The sequence below is a fragment of the Rhinolophus sinicus genome, chromosome 16 (assembly GCF_057876585.1).
Source record: "Rhinolophus sinicus isolate RSI-liver-muscle chromosome 16, RSI-T2T, whole genome shotgun sequence".
In the NCBI taxonomy this organism is placed as follows: Eukaryota; Metazoa; Chordata; class Mammalia; order Chiroptera; family Rhinolophidae; genus Rhinolophus; species Rhinolophus sinicus.
Window position 1 is genome coordinate 78,134,350 of NC_142516.1, and position 22,739 is coordinate 78,157,088.

Sequence of the window (22,739 nt, forward strand, 5' to 3'; positions counted from 1 at the left end):
GCCTTTGGTAGAGCCATGTGTGAATGTTCTAGCCTCTTCTAAGCAGGACCACGCGTGACAGAAACTTATATGGCCACACTGGGAATACTAATGGGGGAATGCCCTGAGTGAGTGTGAGGCCCCAACACAGAAAAGGGATCTGGGCCCTGGACCTCAGCTTGGAAGTCCAAGAGCTTCCACTCAGGAGGTTGTCCTCTGATTGTAAACCCAACAGGACCTCCACCTGACTGCCTAGCACTCGTCACAATGCTCAGTCAAGCCTGAGGAAGAATTATGTGTGTAGGGAAAAAGGAGCAAATGCTTTAACCAGTGAAACTCATGGCACAGGCTGGTCTCTCCTCCTTTAACATCTTAGAATATCGGAAAAGACTGCTCCACAGGCTTCTGGGGCCATGGTTGCTGATTCTCCACTGCATCCTGATCCTAGCTCAGGTCCGGCCTCCACAATGGCACCCAGCAAATGTTTGATGAATGAATTTTGAGTGAATGAGATGCAACCTTGAGACTCCAAAAACTATTTTGTCAGCAAAACTCTGCCGCTACAGCGTAGCCCTGATAACCAGTATCTGGTGGAACAATGTGTTTCCTGCTCCGAGACGCGCCAGGTACATGGTAAGTGATGATCCTATGGGATCAGCGTGAATTCTTCAGGGGAACTGCTGGCCACTCCTCCATTCTGAAGTGGAGAGTGAGCCCCTGGTAACCTCTACAGGGAATGTGGGCGTCATTCAGAAGAGGCAATATCAAAGGGTAGGATAGAATGGACTCTGAGATGCCCGAAGGGCCCCACCTAGAACTCAGATTAGAATCCTGGCACCCCTGCTCTGAACTGTGTGATCTGGCAGCTGTAGTGGAATATTTAGGGGTCCCCTGCATCCATTATCCTTTTTCAGGACCATCTGCTGATTTTCCTCGGGGACCCCACCCTCAGTCTTTGTGGTTAGAGGGGCTAACCAGGCCCTGGGATGTGGGATGAGTACACAGCCTGGCCCCCCCCCACCACCACCACTATGGTGACTGTTACAGGGATGAGCACAGGACCCCAGGACAGCCAGTCAGCCCTTTACTTGTGCTGTTGGAAAGAGGTTCCTTTCCATAAGGTGGTGGACAGCCACACACCTAGCCAGGATTGGGGCTGAGCAAGAGAAGGGGTCAGGCACCAAGTGGAGGGGAGGGACAGCACCCAGGAGTCGGGTTTGTGTCACCTACAGTCAGTAAACCTTGGAGAGGCTGGAGAAGGGCAGAAAGGACCACTTATTCATCCCAGCAGAAACGCATGTCCAGGAACTCCAAGAAGTGGACTGAAGGAGTAGAGGAGCAGCAAGAAAAATCCCAGGGGAGGCTCCAAGGAAGAGTCAAAGAATGTGATCACAGTCATTCAGCTCCTCCCTAAGTTCCTGCAAGCGTGTGCCCCCTCAGCCCGGCCTGGACCCTCAGGCCCCAGATGCCCACTGGCCCTGACTCTGTGGAGTGACCTCCTGCTTTTCCTCGAGGCCCAGGTCCTGGGTCTCTTACTGCATCAGGCCTTCCTGACAACCCCTAAAGTCAGGCTCCCCCCAGAAAGACCTGATCCATCATAGCACTCATGAATCTCCTCCCAGGTATGTACCCCCAGGAGGGCACAGGCTCACTAAGCCCCAGGCCCAGCCCCAGTGGCAGAGGGTGGGCACTGACAAGCTGGGATCTGGTTAATCTGATCACTATCTGAGACTTGCCAGTTCCTACAAGGAAGGTCAACTCACAGAGGCATTTCTTTCATTAAAAGACAACAAGAAGAAATAAGGAACAAACAGAGGGAAAGAGGCGTTCTGGGAAGCAGTGCGTATGGCGGAGCGGGTGGCTTCCCCCTCCTCTCCTGACTTTCCTGTCCCGCTCCATCTTGGTCAGACATTCAATACTTCCTTTTGGAGAACACATAGATTTGTTTGACTTGGAATATTGAATTTGGAGGCCGTTCAGCAATTTCAAATTTCAGGAGTGGGGCAGTAGGGAGACACTGTAAATTAAAAAATTCTTTCCTCTTCGGTTTCTACCCAAGATTGTATATTTTTTGATGGTAAAATTAGGGATTAACTATAAACATCTGTTTGTTCGATACTGACATGGTTGTGAGAACAATGGCCAAACCATTGGCGCGGGGGTGTTTGGATGCTGCAAATCCATGGTGGAAAGTCTGGGCCTCCTACCAGGATTCTGGGAGAACTGAGCAAAGGTGTGGAGCGTGGACAGGGAGGAGGAGGGGGAGACCCAGGAGAAAAAGCAGGGGACCCCTCAGCCCCCCAGGGCACCTGCACAAATCTCAAGCACCACTCATCCTCACCCCACCCCAAGCCTCCCCACCCTGCTCTTCCCACCCAGTCTTCACTGTTGTAGCCTCATTTCCTCACCAGATTCCCAGGTCCTTCCTAAGCACTTACTGTGTGCCAGGCATTGTGCTGGACACTGAGAACAGGCAGGGATGCGATAAAAATGTGGCCACTGCACTCTGCATGGGAAAGTGCCACAGAACAACTCATGGCATATGAGTCAGCTCATGACAGTGATGACAGGTAACTACCTCAAGGATACACATAGGGAGCTGTGTCCCAGAGTGGAAGCAGCTGACAGGGACTCTTGGAAGGAATGACCTTCAAGTATTGCTTTGAGGAATACAGAGGAATTAACTAGGCAAGGGAAGTGGAAGAGCTTTCCAGGCAGAGGGTGTGGCCCGTGCAAAGGCCATAGGGTAGCAGAGTGTGTAGATTTGGGGCTAAAACAAAGCCGGTGAGTGCAGAGAATATGCAGTTGTATGAGGGTGTGGCTGGAGGCTTAAAGCCACAGGAACCTCCAAAGGTTTTTAATCAGGACCAAGGAACAAGGTCAGTTCTGTGCCATGGGGAAATTCCATCAATGGCATTTGGGAAACGGATTAAAGGAGTAAAGAAAGCTGTGGAGAGACCTCCCAGGAGGCCAAGATCTCTATAGAGGTAATGGCAACTCAGGTGAAGGCAGTGACAGTAGATGACAATTCACTGAGACTCAGGCTCCAGGGAAGGAGGATTTGGAGGGAGAAGATGGTGAGTCTGAGGTGTCTTTAAGAAAGCCTAGGAAGAAATCAAGTCTGGGAGACCGAGCCAGGGAGAGGCCAGGCCAGGAGCACACATTTGTAGTTGGAGAGAGAGGAGCAGGGGCTAACGGTAGACTCCCAAGGAGCCCTGCACGATGGAGTAGGAGGAGGAGAGGGGTCTTGAGAGGAGAAGGCAGGGAAGTAGGAGAGAACTGAGCAAGTGGGGCCATGGAATCAGGAGACTGTAGTTCAGGAAAGGGGCGAGGCCACCTGCTGTAGATGGTCAGAAAATGACCACTGACCACACTGCCTCTTGACACAAAGCATTAGAAGGGATCCTTGAGTCTGCTGACGCGGAGGTAAAGTTATCTGTCTTAGTCAGTTCAGAATGCATAACAAATACACAGACTGGGCAGCTCCAGCAACAGAAATTCAATTTCTCACAGTCCTGGAGGCTGGAAGTCTGAAATCAAGGTGTCAGCAGGGTTGGTTTCCTTTGAGGCCTCTCTCCTTGGCTCGTAGACAACTGTCTTCTCCCTGTGTCCTCACATGGTCTTCCCTCTGTGCATGTCTATGTCTCCTTCTTATAAAGACAGCAGTCACATTAGATTAGGACCCATGCTAATGACCTCATTTTACCTTAATTACCACTTTAAATCTCCAAATACAGTTACATTCTGTGGTCCTGGGGGTGAGGACTAAACATACGTTTACCATACGATCCAGCAATCACACTCCTTAATATTTACCCAAAGGAATTGAGTTGAAAACTTATATGCACACAAAAACCTGCAAACAGATGTTTATAGCAGCTTTATTCATAATTGCCAAAACTTGGAAGCAACCAAGATATCCTTTAGTAGGTGAACGGATAAATAAACTGTGGTACATCGGACAATGAAATATTATACAGCGCTAAAAAGAAATGAGCTATGAAGCCACGAAAAGACATGGAGAAACTTTAAATGCATATTACTAAGTACAAGAAGCCAGTCACATACTGTATGATTCCAACTACATGACATTCTGGAAAAGGCAAAACTAGAGAGAAAGCAAAGAGATCAGTGGTTACCAGAAGTTAAGGGGGAGAGAGGGATGAATAGTCAGAGCACAGAGGATTTTTAGGGCATTGAAAATACTCGGTATGATACTGTAATGGTGAATACATGTCATTATACATTTGTCCAAACCCACAGAATACTCATATACAACACCAAGAGTGAACCCTAAGGTAAACTATGGACTCTGGGTGATGATGACATGTCAGTGTAGGGTCATCAATTGTAACAAATGCACCCTCTGGTGGGGGTGGTGATAATGAGGGAGGCTGTGCATGGGGTGGGGGCAGGGGGTATATTGGAAATCTCTGTATCTTCCCTTCAATTTTGCTATGAACCTAAAACTACTCTAGAAAATAAAGTCTGTTTTTAAAAAGATATTGCAAATTTCTAAAATGTAGACATAAGAAACTATTATTTTTTAAACAAATTAAGAGATCTGCCAACCCCCCAAAAAGCGAACAGCTATAAAGAGAAACATGAAGCGAATCATGATGGGGCAAGTCTGCAGGTGGGACAAGCACGAGGTAGGACTCAGCCAATGAAAACTGAAGACGTGGTGCCACCAAGCAAAGACACAGCTCCAAGGCTCAGATTCATGGCTTCATTCAGCATTCAAACCTCAAGCACTGAGCACCTACTATGTACTAACCTACCGTGTGCAGGCATCAGGTCCTCAGTACCCAGGGAAGCACTGGCCCTGCCCTCTCAGGTCACCTAATCATCTGGGAAACAGATAATTGGACAATGATAATGCAACGGAGTGACCTGTGGGAGCACCAAGGAGGCCCCCACTTCAGCCTCAGATGATCGAGGAAGGCTCCTGGGGGAGGAGCCTCTAAACCGAATCTGAAAGGAAGTAGGAGTTCCCCAGACCAGGGGGTCAGGTGGGCATTTCAGCAAAGTGTCAAGGACACAGCTGGCCAGGGCAGGGTTGGCAGTGATCTGGGGCAGGACACCCATGCTCCTCCTGAGCACGTTTTCTGAAATTCTTTTCTTTTCAACCACATTTGTAAGGTGATATGTTGATAAAACCATTGAGAAGATAATGATAAAAAGATGATAGAAAGAGGAGAGCTTGGGAAAGCAAGCCAGAGGGGCATGTTTCTGGGTCCCCTCCCTTGGGTGATCTAAGGAATGGCCTCGCAGTGCTCACCAGATCCCAGAAGACAGGGAGGGAGGGAGTGTGAGGGGCATGCATCACACCACATGGACCAGTTTCTCTTTGCGACCTATGCAGTGACGAAAGATTTTATCCAGAATATGTACAGGCTCCTGAAATTTAATAAGAAAAAAACAAACACCCATATAGCTCCATAGGAAACCGGACAGAAGTCTTGAATAAGCATTTCACAAAGAGCATATCCACATGGCGATAAGCTTAGGAAAAGGCACTGATGAAAATTAAAACCCCCAGCAAGCCACCACTACTGCCACAGAACAGGTGACATAAAAGACTGCGAGCTCCAAGGGCAGGCAGGATGGGGAGCAGCCTGCACCATACAGGGGGAGGTTGGGACAGGTGCCTGTTCTGGAGAGCTGCTGGCAGTTTCTACCCGAGCTGAACCTGTGCATATCTGTGTCCCAGCAGTGCCACCCATGGTACACACACAACTAAAATGTGGGCAATATATGCACCAAGCAACGAGACTCAATCAACTCATCACAATGAGTCAATCAACACATCTGTCCAGTCAGTCATTAAATATTTATCAGACACCTTTACCAGACAGGTGTCTGACAATTGCCAGGCATTGTCTTGGGAGCTGAGGACACAAGTGCTTAGAGATTTCATTCTAGAAGGGAAGACATAAACAAGAAAAAATTAAAACAATGGATAATGCATCCCCCAGGGAGAAAACTGGAGCAGGGAAGGGGGAGGCAGTGAGCTGGCGGTGCTGGGTTGGGAGCTATAATGTGAGCATGGGAGTGTGGAGGGCCTTACAGAGAAGACAGCATCTGCAAGGCAGAGGAGCAGCAAGTGTCTAGCAGAGGGCACAGCCCAGGCCAAGGCCCTGGGGTAGGTGTTGGAGGAAGAGCCTGGAGACCAGTGTCACCGGAGGGTTGGGGCAGAAGTGGGCGTGTGGGGAGTCAAAGGGGGCCGGGGCCTCAGAGAGCAGGAAGGAAGGCGGGGTCTGTTCACGTGTCCACCTCCCTGCCAGTGTGAGTTGATGGAGGCAGGGCTGGCTGTCACCCACCTTTGCATCCCCAGAGTGCTAGCTAACCTGACACTTTGCAGGCTCTCAAAAATGTAGCAAGTTAAGTCGGCCCCACAGTGACAGGCCCTGGCCGCCTGGTCCACCCCTGTGCTTACACAGTGTGTAGACCAGGACCTGACAACATTTCTTACCTGACCAGCCCTCTCCCTGGGGGCTTGGAGCAGGTCCTGGGGTCCCCAGCCAGGCACCTCATGCTGCTGTGCGCAAGAGGCCTACAGTCTGCACAGCCCAGCCCTGGGGTCTGCTCCACCCCCACGGGGACCACTGGGCACAGGCACCACCAGAATCCCAGGCAGCAGAGCTGCCCTCCACGCAGTTTGCCATTCTGGACCCCTATAAATGCCGCAGCCTTGGGGGAGAGCCTCCTGATCATATGATGACCAGCCTAAATAAGACGCCTTTAATAAAAAGAAACACATGGCCCCATTTATACACAAGTGTGTAAAATATATTAAAATAATTTTAAATGCATGAGTCACTCAAAGAGAGTGTGTTTTTAAAAAACTCACAAACAGCACTTTGTAGTAAAGAAGGCAGTGAACAGGGGCTTGTCCTGCAGACATGGACCAGAAGGGAAGGGGCATGGACATGGGTGGGACACTCCCGTGTGCCCCCTGCAGGTCAGCATGCCCTAGCCTGGAACACCGAGTGCAGGCTTGCACCCAGACAGTCCATGGCACTGTCACTGGCAGAGCCTGAGTCCTCCCCACTTTCCACACTTCAGCCACCAGTCCAGACACCACAGGCAGAGTAGGTGGCCATGCAGCTTTGGGGGCACAGAAATGACACTTTAGGTCTCACCCACTCATCCTTAGTTTCAGTTTCCTCGTTTACAGACCAGAGAGACAAACCCTGGGTCTAAGGGCTGGAGGTGCCTTCAGAGGTAGCCACACCTGCTACAGCGGTTCTCCTACGGCCCCTTTGCATTGCACATTGCCCTTGGTGGGAAGTTCACCCCCTCACGGGCATCTCTGGCAGCTAACATTGAGAGAAAGCTCCTCTTTTCCGGCACTAGCCTCCCTGAGGAGAAAGGAGACTACATGGGGCCCCGGCACTGTTTCCCAGAGCTCCATGCAGAACAAAGTCCCCTGCCTGTCCCTTCTCCTTGCCATGGGGCCCAATCCATCACTTTGGAGGTTAAGGTTTCAACATAAAAATTAGGGTGGGGGGACACATTCAGTCTATAACACCCAGCATCCTCCAAATGCTGCTACAGTGATGCACCGCATAACGGCATTTCGGTCAATGACGATTGTCCTCTAAGATTATAATGGAGCTGAAACATTCCTACCATCTAGTGCCGTCATAGCTGTCTTAAAGTCCTGGTGCAACGCATTACTCACGTGTCTGTGGTGGTGCCAGTGTAAACAAACCTCCTGTGCTGCCAGTTGTATAAGAGTATAGCACATACAATTATGTAAAGTACAGAATACTTGATAATGATAACAAATGACTATAACTGGTTTATGTACTTACTATGCTATACTTTTAATCAATATTTTAGAGTGCACTCTTTCTACTTTAAAAAAATAGTTTTCTGTACAACAGTAGCTGTGTTACACCGGCAGCAGCCTCATACGTCTCATGTTTAGTGTGTCTCTTGATCGCACCATTTTCTCTTGTGCTTGACTTAATCTCATATTGTTTTGTACAGTAACATGCTGTACAAGTTTGTAGCCCAGGAACAATGGGCTATGCCATACACCTAGGTGCATAGTGGGCTCTACCATGTAGGTCTGTGATGTTCACACAATGATGAAATCACCTAACGATGCATTTCTCGGAACATGTCTCAGTTGTTAAGCAACACATGTGTGTAAAGAGTTTTTCTTAATAACATAAAATCTTGACTTTTTCAAATATCTGATGTGTTTCAATCCATTACAGTTATTATTTTTGGCCATGGGAGGTCTTCTAATTGAGCCCTGCGTCCTTCTTACGTATGCCCAGTAATCCTTGTCACTTCCTTGCTGTTGGTTATGACAAGGAAGGGGGTGGTGTCCAGGCTCATCTTGTACATTTTCTGCCCCAGACATAGACCAGCCATTTCTCTACAGACCCTTGGTTCCTTTCAGTGGAAATGGTATTTATAGTCCACAGTGAGGGCATCAGGTGTACTCTTGCTACTGGACTTACTGTTTCTAGAAATATTCAGTGAATAAAGCTACAACATATAATTTTTTAACAATTTGTTTTATTGTGCTAAAATAAGCACAACATAAAATTTACAATTAACCATTTTTAAATGTACAGTTCAGTGGCATTAAATACGTTCACATTGTTGTGCAGCCATCACCACCATCCGTCCTGATAACTCTTTTCATCTTGTAAAACTGTACCTATTACACACTAACTCCCCATTTCTCCCCTCACCCAGACCCTAGCACTCATCATACTACTTCCTGTCTCTATGAATTTGACTACTCTAGGAACCTCATATAAGTGGAATCAAACAGTATTTATTTGTCCTTTTGTGACTGGCTTATTTCACTTTAGTATAATGTCCTCAAGGTGCAACCATGTGTCAGAATTTCCTTATTTTTAATACTGAGTAATAGTCCATTTTATATATATATCCCATTATGTATAGACCACATTTGTTTATCCATTCATCCATCGATAAACACTTGGATTGCTTACTGTTGGGAGTAATGCGGCCAGAAACATGGGTGTACATATAGGCATAATTAACTTTTTGTTGCAAGTTCAAAGGAGGGAATGAGCATTTGAGTACATGTAGGAATGAACGGTATGTTCTCAGAGCATCCAGGCCTGGGCTTTCTCCCACAGACCCCATGGCGTGGCTTCTGCATTCTCCCTCTCTCCTCATAGCTTGCAGTTTCCATCAGCAGGGGAGCTGGGCAGAGCCATGTCTGCAAACAAACACAGTGCCCCTTCTTTATAAGAGCTCCTACATTTGTTTAACGCAACCCCCAAAGTCTCCTTGACAAGTAGGAAGTGCAGGCAGGCATCCAGAAGTTTCTGAGCAGCAGCAGTTGGCATCACACAGACCAAACATCAGGGCGACACTGGTGTTCTTCTCTGTCCTCTGCTTCCTTCCTGTTCCTCTTCATCCTCCTTCTCCTTCTCTTCACAAACCAGGGTGGCTGCAGCATGGTTGAGCAAAGCCAGCAGCTGCTTGCAGGTGGACGTACAGTGCCAGAGGATTCCAGAAGCTCTGAGCTGGGAAGAGTCCTCAGAAAGCATTCATTTCGTCCAACTGTCTTAAACCTCATTTAGCAGCTATTAACTTGTTCAACTAGAATCTTGCCAGTGTCCCAATAGCTGCAAAGGGCAAAACACCACACAGCAGACAAGGGATGTGGTGTCCAATAAGTTGCCCCTGAGGGCAATTGGGAGTGAAGGGCCATATTTGCCCACCTACTCCCAGCAGCCACTGGTTGGGGGCCATGCATTGGGGTCATGGGGTATGAATCCCTGCAAGGGCAGCCTCTGGTGGCAGAACCCCTTAGCCAATGGGCAGCCAGCACTTGCAGGTGGAAGTCAGGCCTGGTCCATCATTCATTCATTCATTCATTCATTCATTCATTCATTCATTCATTCACTGCAAGCCTGACATTGTCTGCCCACAACCTGGAGAGGATGTGCGTGAGTGTCCAGGTTCCAGCAAGTTTGAGGGATGTGGGAGCCCCCCAAGGTGCCCAACTCAGAGAGGGATGAAGTCAGGAGAATCTCTGGAGAAGCTGTGCCTGGAAAGCATCTGAGGCTGGCCAACCAAGGAAGAGCAGAGATGATGCTGTGGCATGGCCACAATTCTGGATGATGAGAGGGCCTGGACATGGGGTGATAATCCACAGGGTAGGACAGGGAATGGCCAGGCATGAGATTTTGTTGTTGGTCCCTAATTTAAAGAGAGGGAAACTGAGGCACAAAGAGGACAGGTAACCTGCCCAAGTTCATTCAGCCAATGAGTGATGAAGTTGGGACTTGAACCTCAGGTAGCCTGGCTTAGGACCCAGTCTTAACCACTGAGCCAAGCTGCCTCTGCTACTCCTATCTCCTTCCTGGGGATCTGCTGGGGGTTGAGGATATGGAACTGACACAGGAAGTTACTCTGGCCTGAATTTACACCCCAGCTTTGCCTATGTGAGCATGGACAAGTCACCCCTTTTCTGAACTTCAGTTTCCTCAGCTGAGAAAGAAATTTAGCAGTCAGCCCATGAGGATTAACCAAGGCGGGCCCAGTGTTTCTGCTCCATAAATGGTGGAGCTGGTGTTGGCACACTTGCAAGCTCAGGGAAGGCCCTGGGTTCCAGTTAGGCTCCAAGACTGTGGATTACATTCCCACAAGGCACTCAGAAAGGTACATGGCTCCGGGACCAACCCAATCCCCTCCAGACGCTCATGCCAACAACCAGCCCACCTGCCTCTGTTCAGACAGGAAGAAAGAACCCTGCAGAGACCCTGGAAGGGAAAATCCCAGCCAGGAGTCTTCTCAGTACTGGGAGTTTTCTGAGCATCTGCAGTGGACCTCAGACCCAGCAAAAGCCGGGAGTTTGTAAATCAAGTTCCTCGTTGCTAAGGAAAATGCCAGGTGAAAAGGAGCTGCTGCTGAAGCCCCCAGGCTGTGCCAGAACTGAGATAGCCATGCCCCAAGACAGATCCCAGGCGAATGCACAGGGCACCATAGCAGAGGTGAATGCCAGCCAACAAGGCAGGGCAGTCAGAGTAGGAGGCCCTGGGAATGACATGGTAGCCCAAGAAGGAGGAAGAGGAAGGACAGGGCAGCAGGGGAGTGCAGGGAAGGACATCACAAGCCTGGGAACAGAATGTGCAAGGGCCCTGAAGAAGGAGGGAGCTTGGCTTTTGAGAGACTGAAACAGTGAGCCAGTTTCAGGCAAAGGCACCTTAGAATGCTTCCATTCTCCCCACCAGCTGTCAGGCCACTACACATTCACTACTGCCTGAGGTCACATGGTGTTCTTGGGGAGAGCATGCCCCAGCAAGAACCCCACTCCTGTGATCACTTCCCTCCAGCCCTCCCTTTCTTCACCCTCCTCTCCTTCCAGCCTTTTCCCTTCCTCCCCTCCCCCTCTTGTTCCCCCTCTTCCTAGCTCTCTCTTTCCTTCTCCATCCCTCCTCCCATCTCTTTGCTCTCCCTCTCTCCTTCCCTCTCTCTCACCTTTTCCTCTCCTCTCTTTGGTTTCGGTCTTCCCACCCGAACAACCCCCACCCCCAGGTCGGTCCCCAGGGCCTGTTCCTGCCTCCACCTGCCCCTTCCACAGTGGGCGCCGCCTCCTATGCGCAGCGTCTCTAGCCTCGCTAATGTGTTTCGCATGGCGCGTCAGTCAAACGCCCTTCTAATGTCCTTAAAGCACGCAGAAAATTGCATCCTTATGAAAAGGGGGAAAAAGCAAATTGCCTGTTAGGGGCGGAGCTGCTTCAGGGTTCTGGCGGCGCGCGCGCCAAGTTCAGAGGGGCTGGGCTGGCGAGGTGTCTGCCCCCGGGCAGGAGCCAGGATGCCGCCTCTTCCCTGCTGGGCAGTGCTTAGCTCTACCTCCTCGCCTCCTTACCCACTACCCTTGTCCACATCTCCACACTTGCTCCCTCCACTCTGACTTTCTTTCCTCAACTTTAAGACCAAGTTCCTAACTGCCTCAGGATCTTTGCACATGCGATGCCTGCTACTTGGCACACACACCTTGACATTCAGGTTTCAACTGAAGGGTCAGCTCCTGAGAGACCCTTCCTGGACACCCTGATTAAAGCACACCCCCCCCCCTTCATTATCTATCCCTGCTTTATTTTCCACATGGCATTTGTCACTGCCTGAAATCATCTTGTGGACTGTTTCTTTGCCATTAACCCAAGCCTCCTCACTACGAACGTGAGCTCCTTGGATCAGAGGTTGTGTCCCCCATGACTAGCACAGTGCCTGGCACACAGCCGACACTTAATAAATACTTGGTGAACAAATGGATTCCAGGCAGGCAGAGGACATTGGGGACCCTAAGGCATCTGGGACACACCAAGCTGAAACTCAAGGCTGCTGGATGAGAGGCAGTGGAGACCCACAGAACCGAAGTCAGACCAGATTCTGCTGCTAACAGCTGTGTGTCCCTGGGCAAGTTGCCTAACATTTCTGAGTTTTATCTCATCTGGAAAATGGGAATAGGGCACCTTCCTTACTGGCTGTCACTAGATCAAGGAAGGAGGAAGGGCCTGTGTCCCAGCAGTTTGAACTTTCTGCCACACTCGGTTACTGCTTGTTAAATGAATGAATGGCCCCAGTAAGTGCTTGATTAATATCAGAGAGTCCATGGTGCCACTGATGTCAGACACGGTTAATTTCTGAAGCACAAGAAAGAAAATAAAAATAAAAAATTGCCAATGAAGCCATGACCCTATATACTTTTTTTTCTGGAATTTTTATCTTACACTTACTCAAAGATCTCTTTTGAGCCTATGAAGACATATGTTTTTATCACAGATTACTGCTGAATTTACATAAAAAGGAAACTATCAAGGAAATCAGTAGGTTGATGTGTTCCTAAAGCTTCAATATCAGAGCTGCCTCTGAATGGATCCCCTCAAGAAACCCAGAGCCCAGTCCCACTTGGTTGTCACTTTGCAGGTGAGCCAGCCAAGTTCCCACCATTCTGCTGCCTCAAGTCTTCCTGTACCTAGAGGAAGGTTCCCCTGCAGGAGCCACACCCCCCACACACAGCCTTCTAGGCTTTCTCCATAAAGGTAAGGGGCCACCGAAGTCCAGCCCCAGATACCTGCCTCAGGGCCAGTCACATTCTGCAGGCACAGGGCCCAGTGCCCGGGACCCCGCTCCCCAATTGTCATATGAACCCAGATTTCAGAAATGGGAAGATGCTGTCTTAAAGTGCAAGAACTAGAACAAGGGCACTTTGAAAGTCATACAAGTGAGAGGCCCACTGCAAAGTCAAAGAGGGGCCAGGAAGGAAGGCTCTGCCAAGTCAGGTACCTCCACCAGGTCTTACTTCAAACAGAAGGTGGACCCACCTGCACTGAGTGTGGAGTGGCCCAGGGCCAGGCTGACTCAGCTTGCAAGGCCCTTTGCTGCAGTCATCTTTCTGCCCCGCCTACCAGTGGGGAGTGAGAGATTGAAGCTCCCTTACCTCCTTAAAGTGGTGCTGGGGAGGTGGTGTTTGAGAAGTCTCCTTCAGCTGAGAATGCCTGGGCCAGGCTGAGCTTGAGGGCCGGTGGGGGTCTGTGGTCCTCTTGAGCCTGGCTTTGGCCCCTGAGAACCTGGGCCTGGATAGGTCTTTGGGCCAGAGGCTCTGGGGATCATCTGGTCCCCTCTCTGGATACAGGAACTGGATACAGGAACTGGAGGTGGAATCAGAGATGTCACTACTGGGTCAGGGGCTCCCCTCAAATGTAGAAACGAAATCAGACAGCGGGGCGACTGAAAACGGAAGAGCTGCTAGGTTTCTCCTCAGACCCTGGAGCTCATGGGAGGTGCCCGGGCAGTGGGTTCACCCCAGGTTGAGAGGCTGGCTCTGTTGTGGGCCTCGGTTTATCCGTGCGTGCAGTAAGAGAGCTCCCTCTGCTCCAGGATACCGGTTTAATGTGGCCTGGGGCCGCGTTTCTCTCCTTCTACCTTGTGGGTTCCCACCAGTGACCCTACATTAGAATCCAGAACAGGGGAAAGGAGTAAACCAGAGTAACCTTTATTTTTTACAAAATGGGGCGGCAGGGGTACGGATGACAGCCCCCGCTCCCCGCTCAGGGTGCGCCTGTCACACGCTGGAGGTGCCCACACTGCGCGGAACCAGCGGCAAGTCGGAGACTCTGAGAAGCACTGCCGGTCCGAGGCCCGCTACGTCCGGCCGGCCTCTCTCCAAACCTTCCTGCGTGCGCGCCCGACCAGAGCGGCGCCAAAGCTAGGCTCCCGCTTCCACCGACTTGCTAAGGGTCCCGGGCACAGAGTCGGGATGCACTCTCCCATCCCGGCTCTTCAGCCAACGCTCCCCCCAAATGTCTCTCACGACCCACCCTCCTACCGCAGAGCACAGTAGCGCAAACTTCGCACGCGTGTTGAGGGCTGCCGCCAGGCTAATCCCGATGTTTAACCCTCGCGCCGCCCCGGCCCTTCGCGTGGGGAGAGTACTCGAGGGCCCCCCGCGATCCCCCCACTCCCCACCCCCACCCAGGGCCAAGGCTCTCGCGAGACGCTCGAGCTCGCTCCCTCCCCGGCCGCGGGCCCCGGGCTCAGCAGGCAAGGCGCAGCGGCGACCTCGTTTGCTCGCTCCAGCCGTCTCTGGGTGGTTTCCCAGGACCTCGGGGCGGAGAAGAGATTTGTGCTACGAGAGGAGAGGGGAGGGGGCTTGAGGACCTTCCCTCTTCTAAACCCAGGGCCGGGATTAGGGGGCGCGGTTGCCGCCGGGCGGGAAGGGGGTCCTCTGCGCTGGTGGCCCGGGTGGCTGGGGTAGAGTAGCTCGGGTGGCCGGAGCGGGTAGCACGCAGGCCGGGCGCGCTGCGTCACCTTCGTGGATGGGAGGCGGCCCGGTACCTAGAGTTGCAGCTGTGCAGACTACAGTCCGAGCGCTGGGTCTTGGCATCGGCGGCATATCGTTGGTGTCTGTGCCTTCGCACTCCCAGGAGCGGGCCGGAGCGTCGGTCGGGTCTCAGGGTTCCCAGCAAAAAGCCCTGAACTGCCCGGACGGACCGGCGCCTGGTCTCTCCTCTCCCCGGCCTCCAAGGCTCGGTCTGCCCCGTTCGCACTGTTTTCTGTCCCCAAGGAGCACAGCAGTGCAGGCAGTGACAGAAACCTCTCCCAACCCCGCCCGCACCGGAATCTAGACCCCCTCATCTGGGGCCTCCCCTACTGACCGGCTGGTGACCTCTCGACAGCCGTGCCCGCGTCAGGTTCCTTTTCTGTGCCTGGCGGGGCTGTACTCAATAGAATATTGTGCCCCCTATGCTCAGGCGCCAGATTCACTGGACACCTCCTTCCTTTAAAGCTTTCATCCTTGGCGGCGGATTAGTCCAGTCCAGTGAGGGAGCTGCTTTGGGAAAAAGCCTGTAGAACCGCAAGGCAATCTGCCTAAGATCACGTTCCTCAGATTTAGTAAAACCTGAGGAACCAGAACGGATGGCGCGGAGTGCTGATCAGAAACCCTCCTTTCTCCTCTTCCACCCTCCTTTCTTCTTCACCTCTTCATGGTTGACAAAAGCTGTAGCTGGACTCTTGGTTCCCCAGGCCCACCTAGGACAGAATTTCTAGGACCTTCACTTCCCTCCTCTTTGCAGTGGAAAGTGCCTCATTTGGCTAGCCTGGGCCTGGCGCAGGAAAGTTCCCTGAGGACTGCTACCTTGAGTTGACCAGCGGTAACCCTAAAGGCAGGAAGGGATTAGGGGCTCAGTCCAAAACTGAAGATCCACTCCTTCCCTCTGGCCAGGGTCTGGCAGATTTTGTCGGTCCCCTCAGGTGATGCTGGCCTGTGAGTAGTCTGGGAGCTGTTTGCAAGGATCGATTCAAAGCCTCCAGCGGAGACCTGGCAAAGCTAAAGTGCTCGAGAATCGCCAGCAGGCCCTAGGAAGCACCCTGTTTCTCACTCCTCCTGACCTTAAATTGAACCCTGAGATGCTCGGGCACCGCAAATCCAAGTTCAGGTTTCAGGAAGGGTCAATCAAGCCACAATTTGAAAAGGAAGCTATGGCCACCACAGGTGGAACCCATAGCGGTCGTTCTCTTTCTGAAACACAAAGCCTGCACCTGAGCAGGATGTTCCTGACTCTTTCTCGCGTATTTGCACCTGCAAGACCCTGGTTTCCCATCCTGATCCTGATTGGAACTCTGCAGAGCCAAGTTGTGGTCTCCCCCAGCTTTAATCAGCAAAGTGGCCTTCTCCTGATCTCATACTGTGGTCATCGTCCTCGTTAAAAAGAGCAAGGATGGGAACCCACACGTGAGCCCCTAACCCAGCCTAGACCTGAGAGAAAGCAATCGAAGCCTTCCCGCTAGGAGTGGGAACCTGCGGGCACGCGCCAGCAAGCTGTGCCCCTGGAAAGGGCGCCCTACGCGAGCTCGGGCAGCTCAGAGTACTCTGTGCGGGTCAGGAGACCTCACTGCCGCGAGGCTCTGCGGCCAGACGCGGGCCGCTCTGCCTATGCAGCGGAGAACGTGAAAACTCTGAGAGGCCGGGTCCGCTGAGATGTGCCTGCTGCTGGTGGCAGCCTCTGTGCGGACCTCCAGTCCTCCGCTTCCGTCCGCCTCGGGAATGGCTGGCCAGCTGGCCAGGATCATCATAGTCCATCCGTCAAGTTCCAGGAGACCAAATCAACAAACGGAGGCGGCTGTCAGTCCCCGGCCACTTCCCGCGTGAACCCGCGGTAGCCTGGAGCTGCCGCTTCTTTGGGAGACCTCTGTGTAGCCTGGATGCTACCCCCCAGGCGCCCTGGGCTGGGCAGTTCAAACTAGCCATTCCCGCCCAGAATGGAAACGATTTCGATGGTCCTGCAGCCCCAGCTACCGCCATACTCAGCTTGGGACCGGTGGTGCAAGTCAGGGCTCGCTTCCTCGTAACTCACTGTAAGGATGTTTCAGGAGCCATTGCGAGGGTCCCTTACCCCACCGCCCCACCCCGTGGATTCAGAAACCCCGCATTAAGCCCTGCTGTGTCATAAAATATTTTATTGAAAAAAAAAAAAAAAAAAAACCGTCTTCGCAAGAGAGGGGTAGGGGCCCCAGCGACGTCGGGGACCCAGCCTCAGGGCAAAGCCACCGGGTTACCCGGACACGGTCTCCGGCCGCGGTGGCCTGCCCGGCCACGGGGTCCCCGAAGCGCGGAAGCGGGTGTGTGCCCTCAGCGACCCGGCCCGAGGGCCGCCCGAGACGGGTGGGGTGCGGTAAAGGAGTGAGGCGTGAATGCAAGTGGAGCGTCCGGTGCGCAGAGCTCCGGGCAAAGGCGACCTTCTGCCGCCAGGGCGAGTCTCCAGGGTAGGGCCGGGAGTGCACTGGGGCCTGGGTTTGGCTTCAAGGTCCTTCTTTGTTTGGCCCCTAACTGTTCGCATTCAAGGTAATTAACGTTTAGAAAGCAGACATTGTGGACGCGGAATGGCCGGATCGTGGCTTCTCCAGCGCTGATGGGGCCGCGGTGGCGCAGGGAACCCGGGACCGCACCCTCTGCCACGCTCAGTCCTCGTGGCCCCTGTCGCTGGCCTCGCTGGGCCCCTCTGCCGGCTTCTCCGCCTCCTTGGCGCGTTCCTGCTCCGTGAGCTGCTCGCTAGTGGGGATGGAGTTCTTCTTGGGCCTCCCCTTGGGCTTGGTGGGGGACTCCAGGCCACCTCCCTGCAGCACCTGCGCAGGGACGCCGGCACTGGTGAGCGGGTACCGGGGACCCCGCGCCCTTTGCCGTGGAGGGCCTAACGGGCCCACAGGCCATCAGAAGCCGCGGGGGAATGGCGGCCATTTGAGAGTGGCTGGGTAAAAGCGACCAGAGTCTGGGCCAGGGGTTCAAGGCTTCCAGGAAGCTGGAGGGTGCAGAGGGGCACAAACGAATGTGGGCTGGGTGAGGGCACCTTGAAGAACAGAGAGAGTCCCTATGGGCACGATGCACGAGGGCACCGTGGGAGGGAGAGCAGCTCTTGAAGAGCCCAGGGGCCTAGTGGCAACAGAGGGCACAGTAGTCACCGCACACTCACTATTTTCTTCCACTTCATCCGCCGATTCTGGTACCATGTCTTCACCTGCAACTGGCTCAGGCCCAGGGACTCAGCGAGATCTATTCTGGAAAGAGCGGGGTGCACCCTCAGCAGGGCGAGCAGCCTCCCCCCAACCACCCGCTGGGCTCAGCCTGGCTCCGCGCTACCTATCCGGCGTGGAGAGGTACTTCTGCTTCTCGAAGCGTTTCTCTAGGCCCATCAGCTGCAGCTCGGTGAACACCGTGCGGCTTCGACGTCCCTTCTTGGCCTTGGTGCCCGGCTCCCCGGTGCCCGGCGCCTCCAGCTTCCCGCGGAGCTGCAGCTCCAGCGGCAGGTGCGGCGCGCCTGCAGCGCCCGGCAGCCCAGGCCCCGCGGCCAGCAGCGCCGAGCCCAGCCCGGAACAGCCAAGCGGCGCTAGCGGGAACTTAAACACCGCCGCCTGCTCGGCCTTCAACACCGCTACGAGGAGAGAGAGTGTGGGGCGCTGGGTGAGTTCCGGCCCTGCTCCTCCTCCTGGAGACCCGCACACTATCCGCCACCGCCGGAGGACCAGACGCCTGGCCAGTGCCACCCAACACAAAACACCCCTGCCTGGCCCGTGGAAGAGCGAGATTTACGCCACGCGCCTGGCGTGATCCTCTCCAATGCCAGTGCCCCGGAGTCTGGGAGTGGGGACCTCCCCAACCCCGGGCTCTATCCTGGTGTTCCCCAGGCTAAGCCGCCTCTGTGATTTCAGGATTCTCAGTGAACAAGTTCACAGTTCTGAGATGCCCAGAGTGTGTTTCCTGGAAAAGGAAAACCAAGAAGAAAGGGCAGTAAGATAGGAAGATAAGCATTTAACCAACCAAATCGGTATTGTTGCGTTCAGGAAAAGCATACGGATGGAGTGAGCACCTCTGCTCCTCTATGCGGACACAACAGCCAGGAGGCTGACAGAGAATGGGCAGCGAGGGTGGGGTAGAGGCTTTCCCAGAAATTCGAAAGCACCCAACGAATTCCGAAATTTTTGCTCCTGTTTTCTTTGTTTAGACTCTACCCCATGAAGATGTCTCCATTTTCATTAATCTTAAAATAATTTCTTTTGCCCGCTTCAAACGAATTATCAACCACAGTGCAGCTAGAGGCAAAAGGCAGCTGAGAGGCTGCATCAAAGCTGAACTTGAAAGGAAAGAACTGTCCCAGCTGCTTCAAGAAAGGTTATAAAGCATGGGCTGAAGGGCCAATGGGGCCCAGGAAGCTGGGTGGCGGTGCTGCGCTACAAGGTGGAGGTCTCCCTTCTCCACAGCCATCTCACTGCCAGAGGGTGCTACCCCGTGGATCAGCAAGGGCGGGCCGAGGTTTGGGAGGGAGCCAGAGAGGAAAAGAACCCTTGGGAAAAGGTAAGAGAGGGAAGGCAGGGCGAACCCACTGAGAGAGGCCATGGGAAGCCGATCTACCGGTGGATAGAGCTGGGGAACGGCCAGAAGGAGTGTGATGGAGAGGGCACCAGCAGGGCAAGGCAGGACCCTCCAAGGAAGGAACAGAATCTGCATGGGCAGAAAAGGCCCCAGCGGTCAGCTGAAACTTCTTGGAGGCGCAGCAGACCTGGAAGCGGAAGGGCCAGTCGGGCAGCGGCTCACAGACAGGCCTCTTGTCCCCAGGCAAGGCCAAGGGAGGTAGGTGCTGCAGCAGAAGCCGCGTTGGTCGCCCGTCTAAGACCACGGGCTCCGGGAGGCTCCGGGCCTCCTTGGGCCCGCGTCAGCCCCCCACCTGCAACCCCGCACAGCACTTGGAGATGCCGGCCTCTTCCCCAAGATCCGGCTTCCTCGCCTACGGCAGTCCCGGCCACTCCCGGCCAGTCCTCTGCGGTGAAGGCCCCACGGCCTGAGGTCGCTTTTACCCGCAGTCTGAGGTTAGCAGTCTGGTCTTGCGCCCGCGATGGGGATGCGGGCTCGGTCCCTGGGCTGGGATCCTCCCGGACTGGAGGCCACAGGGCAGCAGAGAAGGAGAAAGCAAACGCCCCCCAGGCCAGCCCGGCCCGTGGGCACGAGGCCTGGTTCCCGCGCGGCCCGGTGCCTGCCCCTCCGCTTCCCTGCCCGGCCGCGGAGAGAGCGGTCCGGCGCCCGCGCGCCCATCGCTGCGTCCACGCGGCTGCGCGGCTCGCCTCCTCCTGCCCAGCTGCCCGCGTCCCCAACCCCGGCCCCGCACGTACCCAGGTGGCTGTGGAAGGGCCTTGCGGCCAGCAGCGCCTGCACGCCGAACTTGAGCAGCTCGCCCGCAGCGGCGGCAGCGGCGGCAGCGGGCGCGGCGCCCTTGGGTCCCGGTGGCTCAGTAAGGATCTCCTCGATCATGAAGCTGCGGTAGCGGTGCGGCCGGTGGTCGGCGCAGCCCTCGGGCGGCACGAAGCGCACGGCGCCCGGCTCCCCCGGCCGCTGCATCGCGGCGCCCGCGGCTCAGCGGCGGCGGCGGCTCGGGCGCGGGGCCCGCGCGGGTCTCTAGGCCGGCCGGCAGCTCCCGGCGGCGCGTGGGCGCGGGCTCATGCCCCCTCCCCTGCCGGCCGGCCGGGCGGAGGCACAGGGCGCGGGCGGGGCGCGCGGGGCTCGGCCGGTCGGACCCGGGACTGCGCCCCCGCCCCGCGCCGCTGCGCCTCTAGCCCGGCCGGCCCGCGTCACCGCCCCGCCCCGCCGCCCCGCCCGGCCGCCCCGCCCCGCCCCGCGCCGCGCGGCCAGCCGCCCCTCACCCCCCCAAGCTGAGCCCGAGGGAGGGCCAGAGAAGGGAGGGAGGCAGAAGGGAGGGGGCCGCGAGAGAGGCCGGCCGACCCAGACCGAGGGAGACCCAGCGGAGCGCACTCCCAGGAAGGAGAGAGCAGGAGAGTTCGGGAGTGGAGACCCCCAGAGATGGGAGCAGAGGGATCCAGAGAGGTGAGATGGGCCAGAGTGAGACAGCGAGGGCCACACAAGATTCGAGACAGACATGTGTGGGTGCCAGGGACGCCGAGCCGTGAACAGAGAGAGACCAACAGAGGCGCGGGAGCCAGCGGGGCCGCGACGTGCCGGAGGGCACAGAGGCAGGCAGGGCAGAGAGAGGGGGCAGTAAAGAAAAAGAGGGGACAGCTCGGAAGGCGAGCGGCCTGGGCAGGGGTTAGGGAGTCCGGGAGAGATCGCGACGGGGAGAGGCAAAGGCCACGCGTTGGTCTGGGAAAGGAGTGGTCGTGTGCAGCCTCCCTGCCAGGGCGCAAAACCGCCCAACCGGCAGGGGTGCAGCAGTGGGCAGGGGTGCAGCAGTGGGCAGGGGTGCAACTCGAAGAGCAGAGGCTGCACCTGTGCACTCTGCCTCAATTTACCAGGCATTTACTCATTTCTCCAGAGCTGACCTGAGAGGAAATTTTTCTCAGCTGAGATTTGCTTATATTGCCAAGTGGTTTGTAGACACATCCTCCTTGGCAACTCTGGGCACTGTGGGGTGGGTTGTGTCTCCCTAGGTAGAGAAAGGGATCGATAAGAGGGAAAATGCCCTGCATTTTCCCAGTTTTGGGAGCATCAGAGAAACCGTACTGGGCGGAGCTGGGTGAGGGGGGGGCGTCACAGGATGACAAGGGAGTCTGGGGACAAATTCTGGAGTGAGGTGGCTCATTTCTGAGCCTTAAAGTCCCCAACGCGATTGAGGAAGGCCCCGCCTTCTCTTACTCCTGACCCTCACCACTGCGGAAATATAAGGCCAAGCTGTGGGGGGGAACAATCCCAAATCTCTACTCTCTGCTGAGCTTCTGTCTCTGGCCCTGCCACTCCAGATCAGGCCACTGCCCCCACCCCTTTCTGGGCCTCAGCGTCCTTACCTGTCCCAAGAAGATGCTGACACTTGGCTCCAGGCAGGCTGTGAGAACTGAATGAGGTGGGTCCTACACCCAAAGGCCCCATAGGATCTGTTGGAGAGGGGTACATAGTTCATCAGGGCAAGGAATGGGAATGGGTGTCTCTGGGAGGCTGGGAGTGGGTGCCTACTACCTCTCAAGAGTCCCCGCTTGGGTACTGGGCCAATACTTCTTTCTATCTGAGCTCGGCCAGGGATCTCATCTGTCACTTCTGGGAAATAGGACCTGCCATACCCATAACTCTGCCCCTCTTCAAGGTAATGAAGTTACTTTAGTTCCAGCTGCTGGCGGTGAGGCCTTGATGCTAGCTAGCCCCAGGCTGTGGCACCTACCCCAGACTTTGTGTGAACTAGGAGATGGCCAAGACTCTTTGTCCATAAAGACAAAGAGAATGTCTTACCAGGCTCTGGCAAGACCAGGACCCTAAGAGCCCAGTTACCTCTCCCTCCAGTTGCTGCATTACACAGCCACCATCAGGACAGAAAGGTGGCCACCAGGTGGTCCATACATGGGTGGTCCTGTGAGTCACAGGGTGCTTTACAAGGAGATACTGTGGGACACACAAAGATTGATGGTATTCCACATAGGGCGGGCCTCCCTCCCAGTGAAAGGCAGAGAGACAGTGGGTAAGGCTCTGCCGCTTCAGTTGGCCCAGCAGTCACCAGGCAAACAGAAAAGCTAGTGTCTCCTGGAGCCCTGGGCAGCTCAGCTGGGACCCTTCTCCACCTATAGGTGCAGAGAGCCAATCCCTAGATGGGTGCTGAGGTGTCACCTAGTCCAACCACCTTTCTCAGATGCGGAGACTAAGGCCCGGCACAGGGAAAGCATTGGCCCAAAGACCACAGTGAAAGGGTTTGATTTTCTCTTGCTCCCTGTGTATATGGTATGGGGCCCATTTTCTCTCACCTCCCCTTCACCCCAGTAGG

At 54.6% G+C, this 22,739-nt stretch overlaps 1 protein-coding gene across 1 annotated transcript; it reads right to left on the reverse strand.

Moving 5' to 3' along the window:
* Nucleotides 1–16,927: 16,927 nt before the first annotated feature.
* Nucleotides 16,928–20,582, reverse strand: BARX1 (BARX homeobox 1). The gene is made up of 4 exons (XM_019711963.3): nt 20,155–20,582; nt 18,131–18,422; nt 17,964–18,048; nt 16,928–17,619 (listed from the first exon to the last, which is right to left on the reverse strand). The coding sequence occupies exons 1-4, from the start codon at nt 20,378–20,380 to the stop codon at nt 17,455–17,457; spliced, it is 768 nt and encodes a 255-aa protein (XP_019567522.2). The 5' UTR covers nt 20,381–20,582; the 3' UTR covers nt 16,928–17,454.
* Between the last annotated feature and the right edge of the window lie 2,157 nt (nt 20,583–22,739).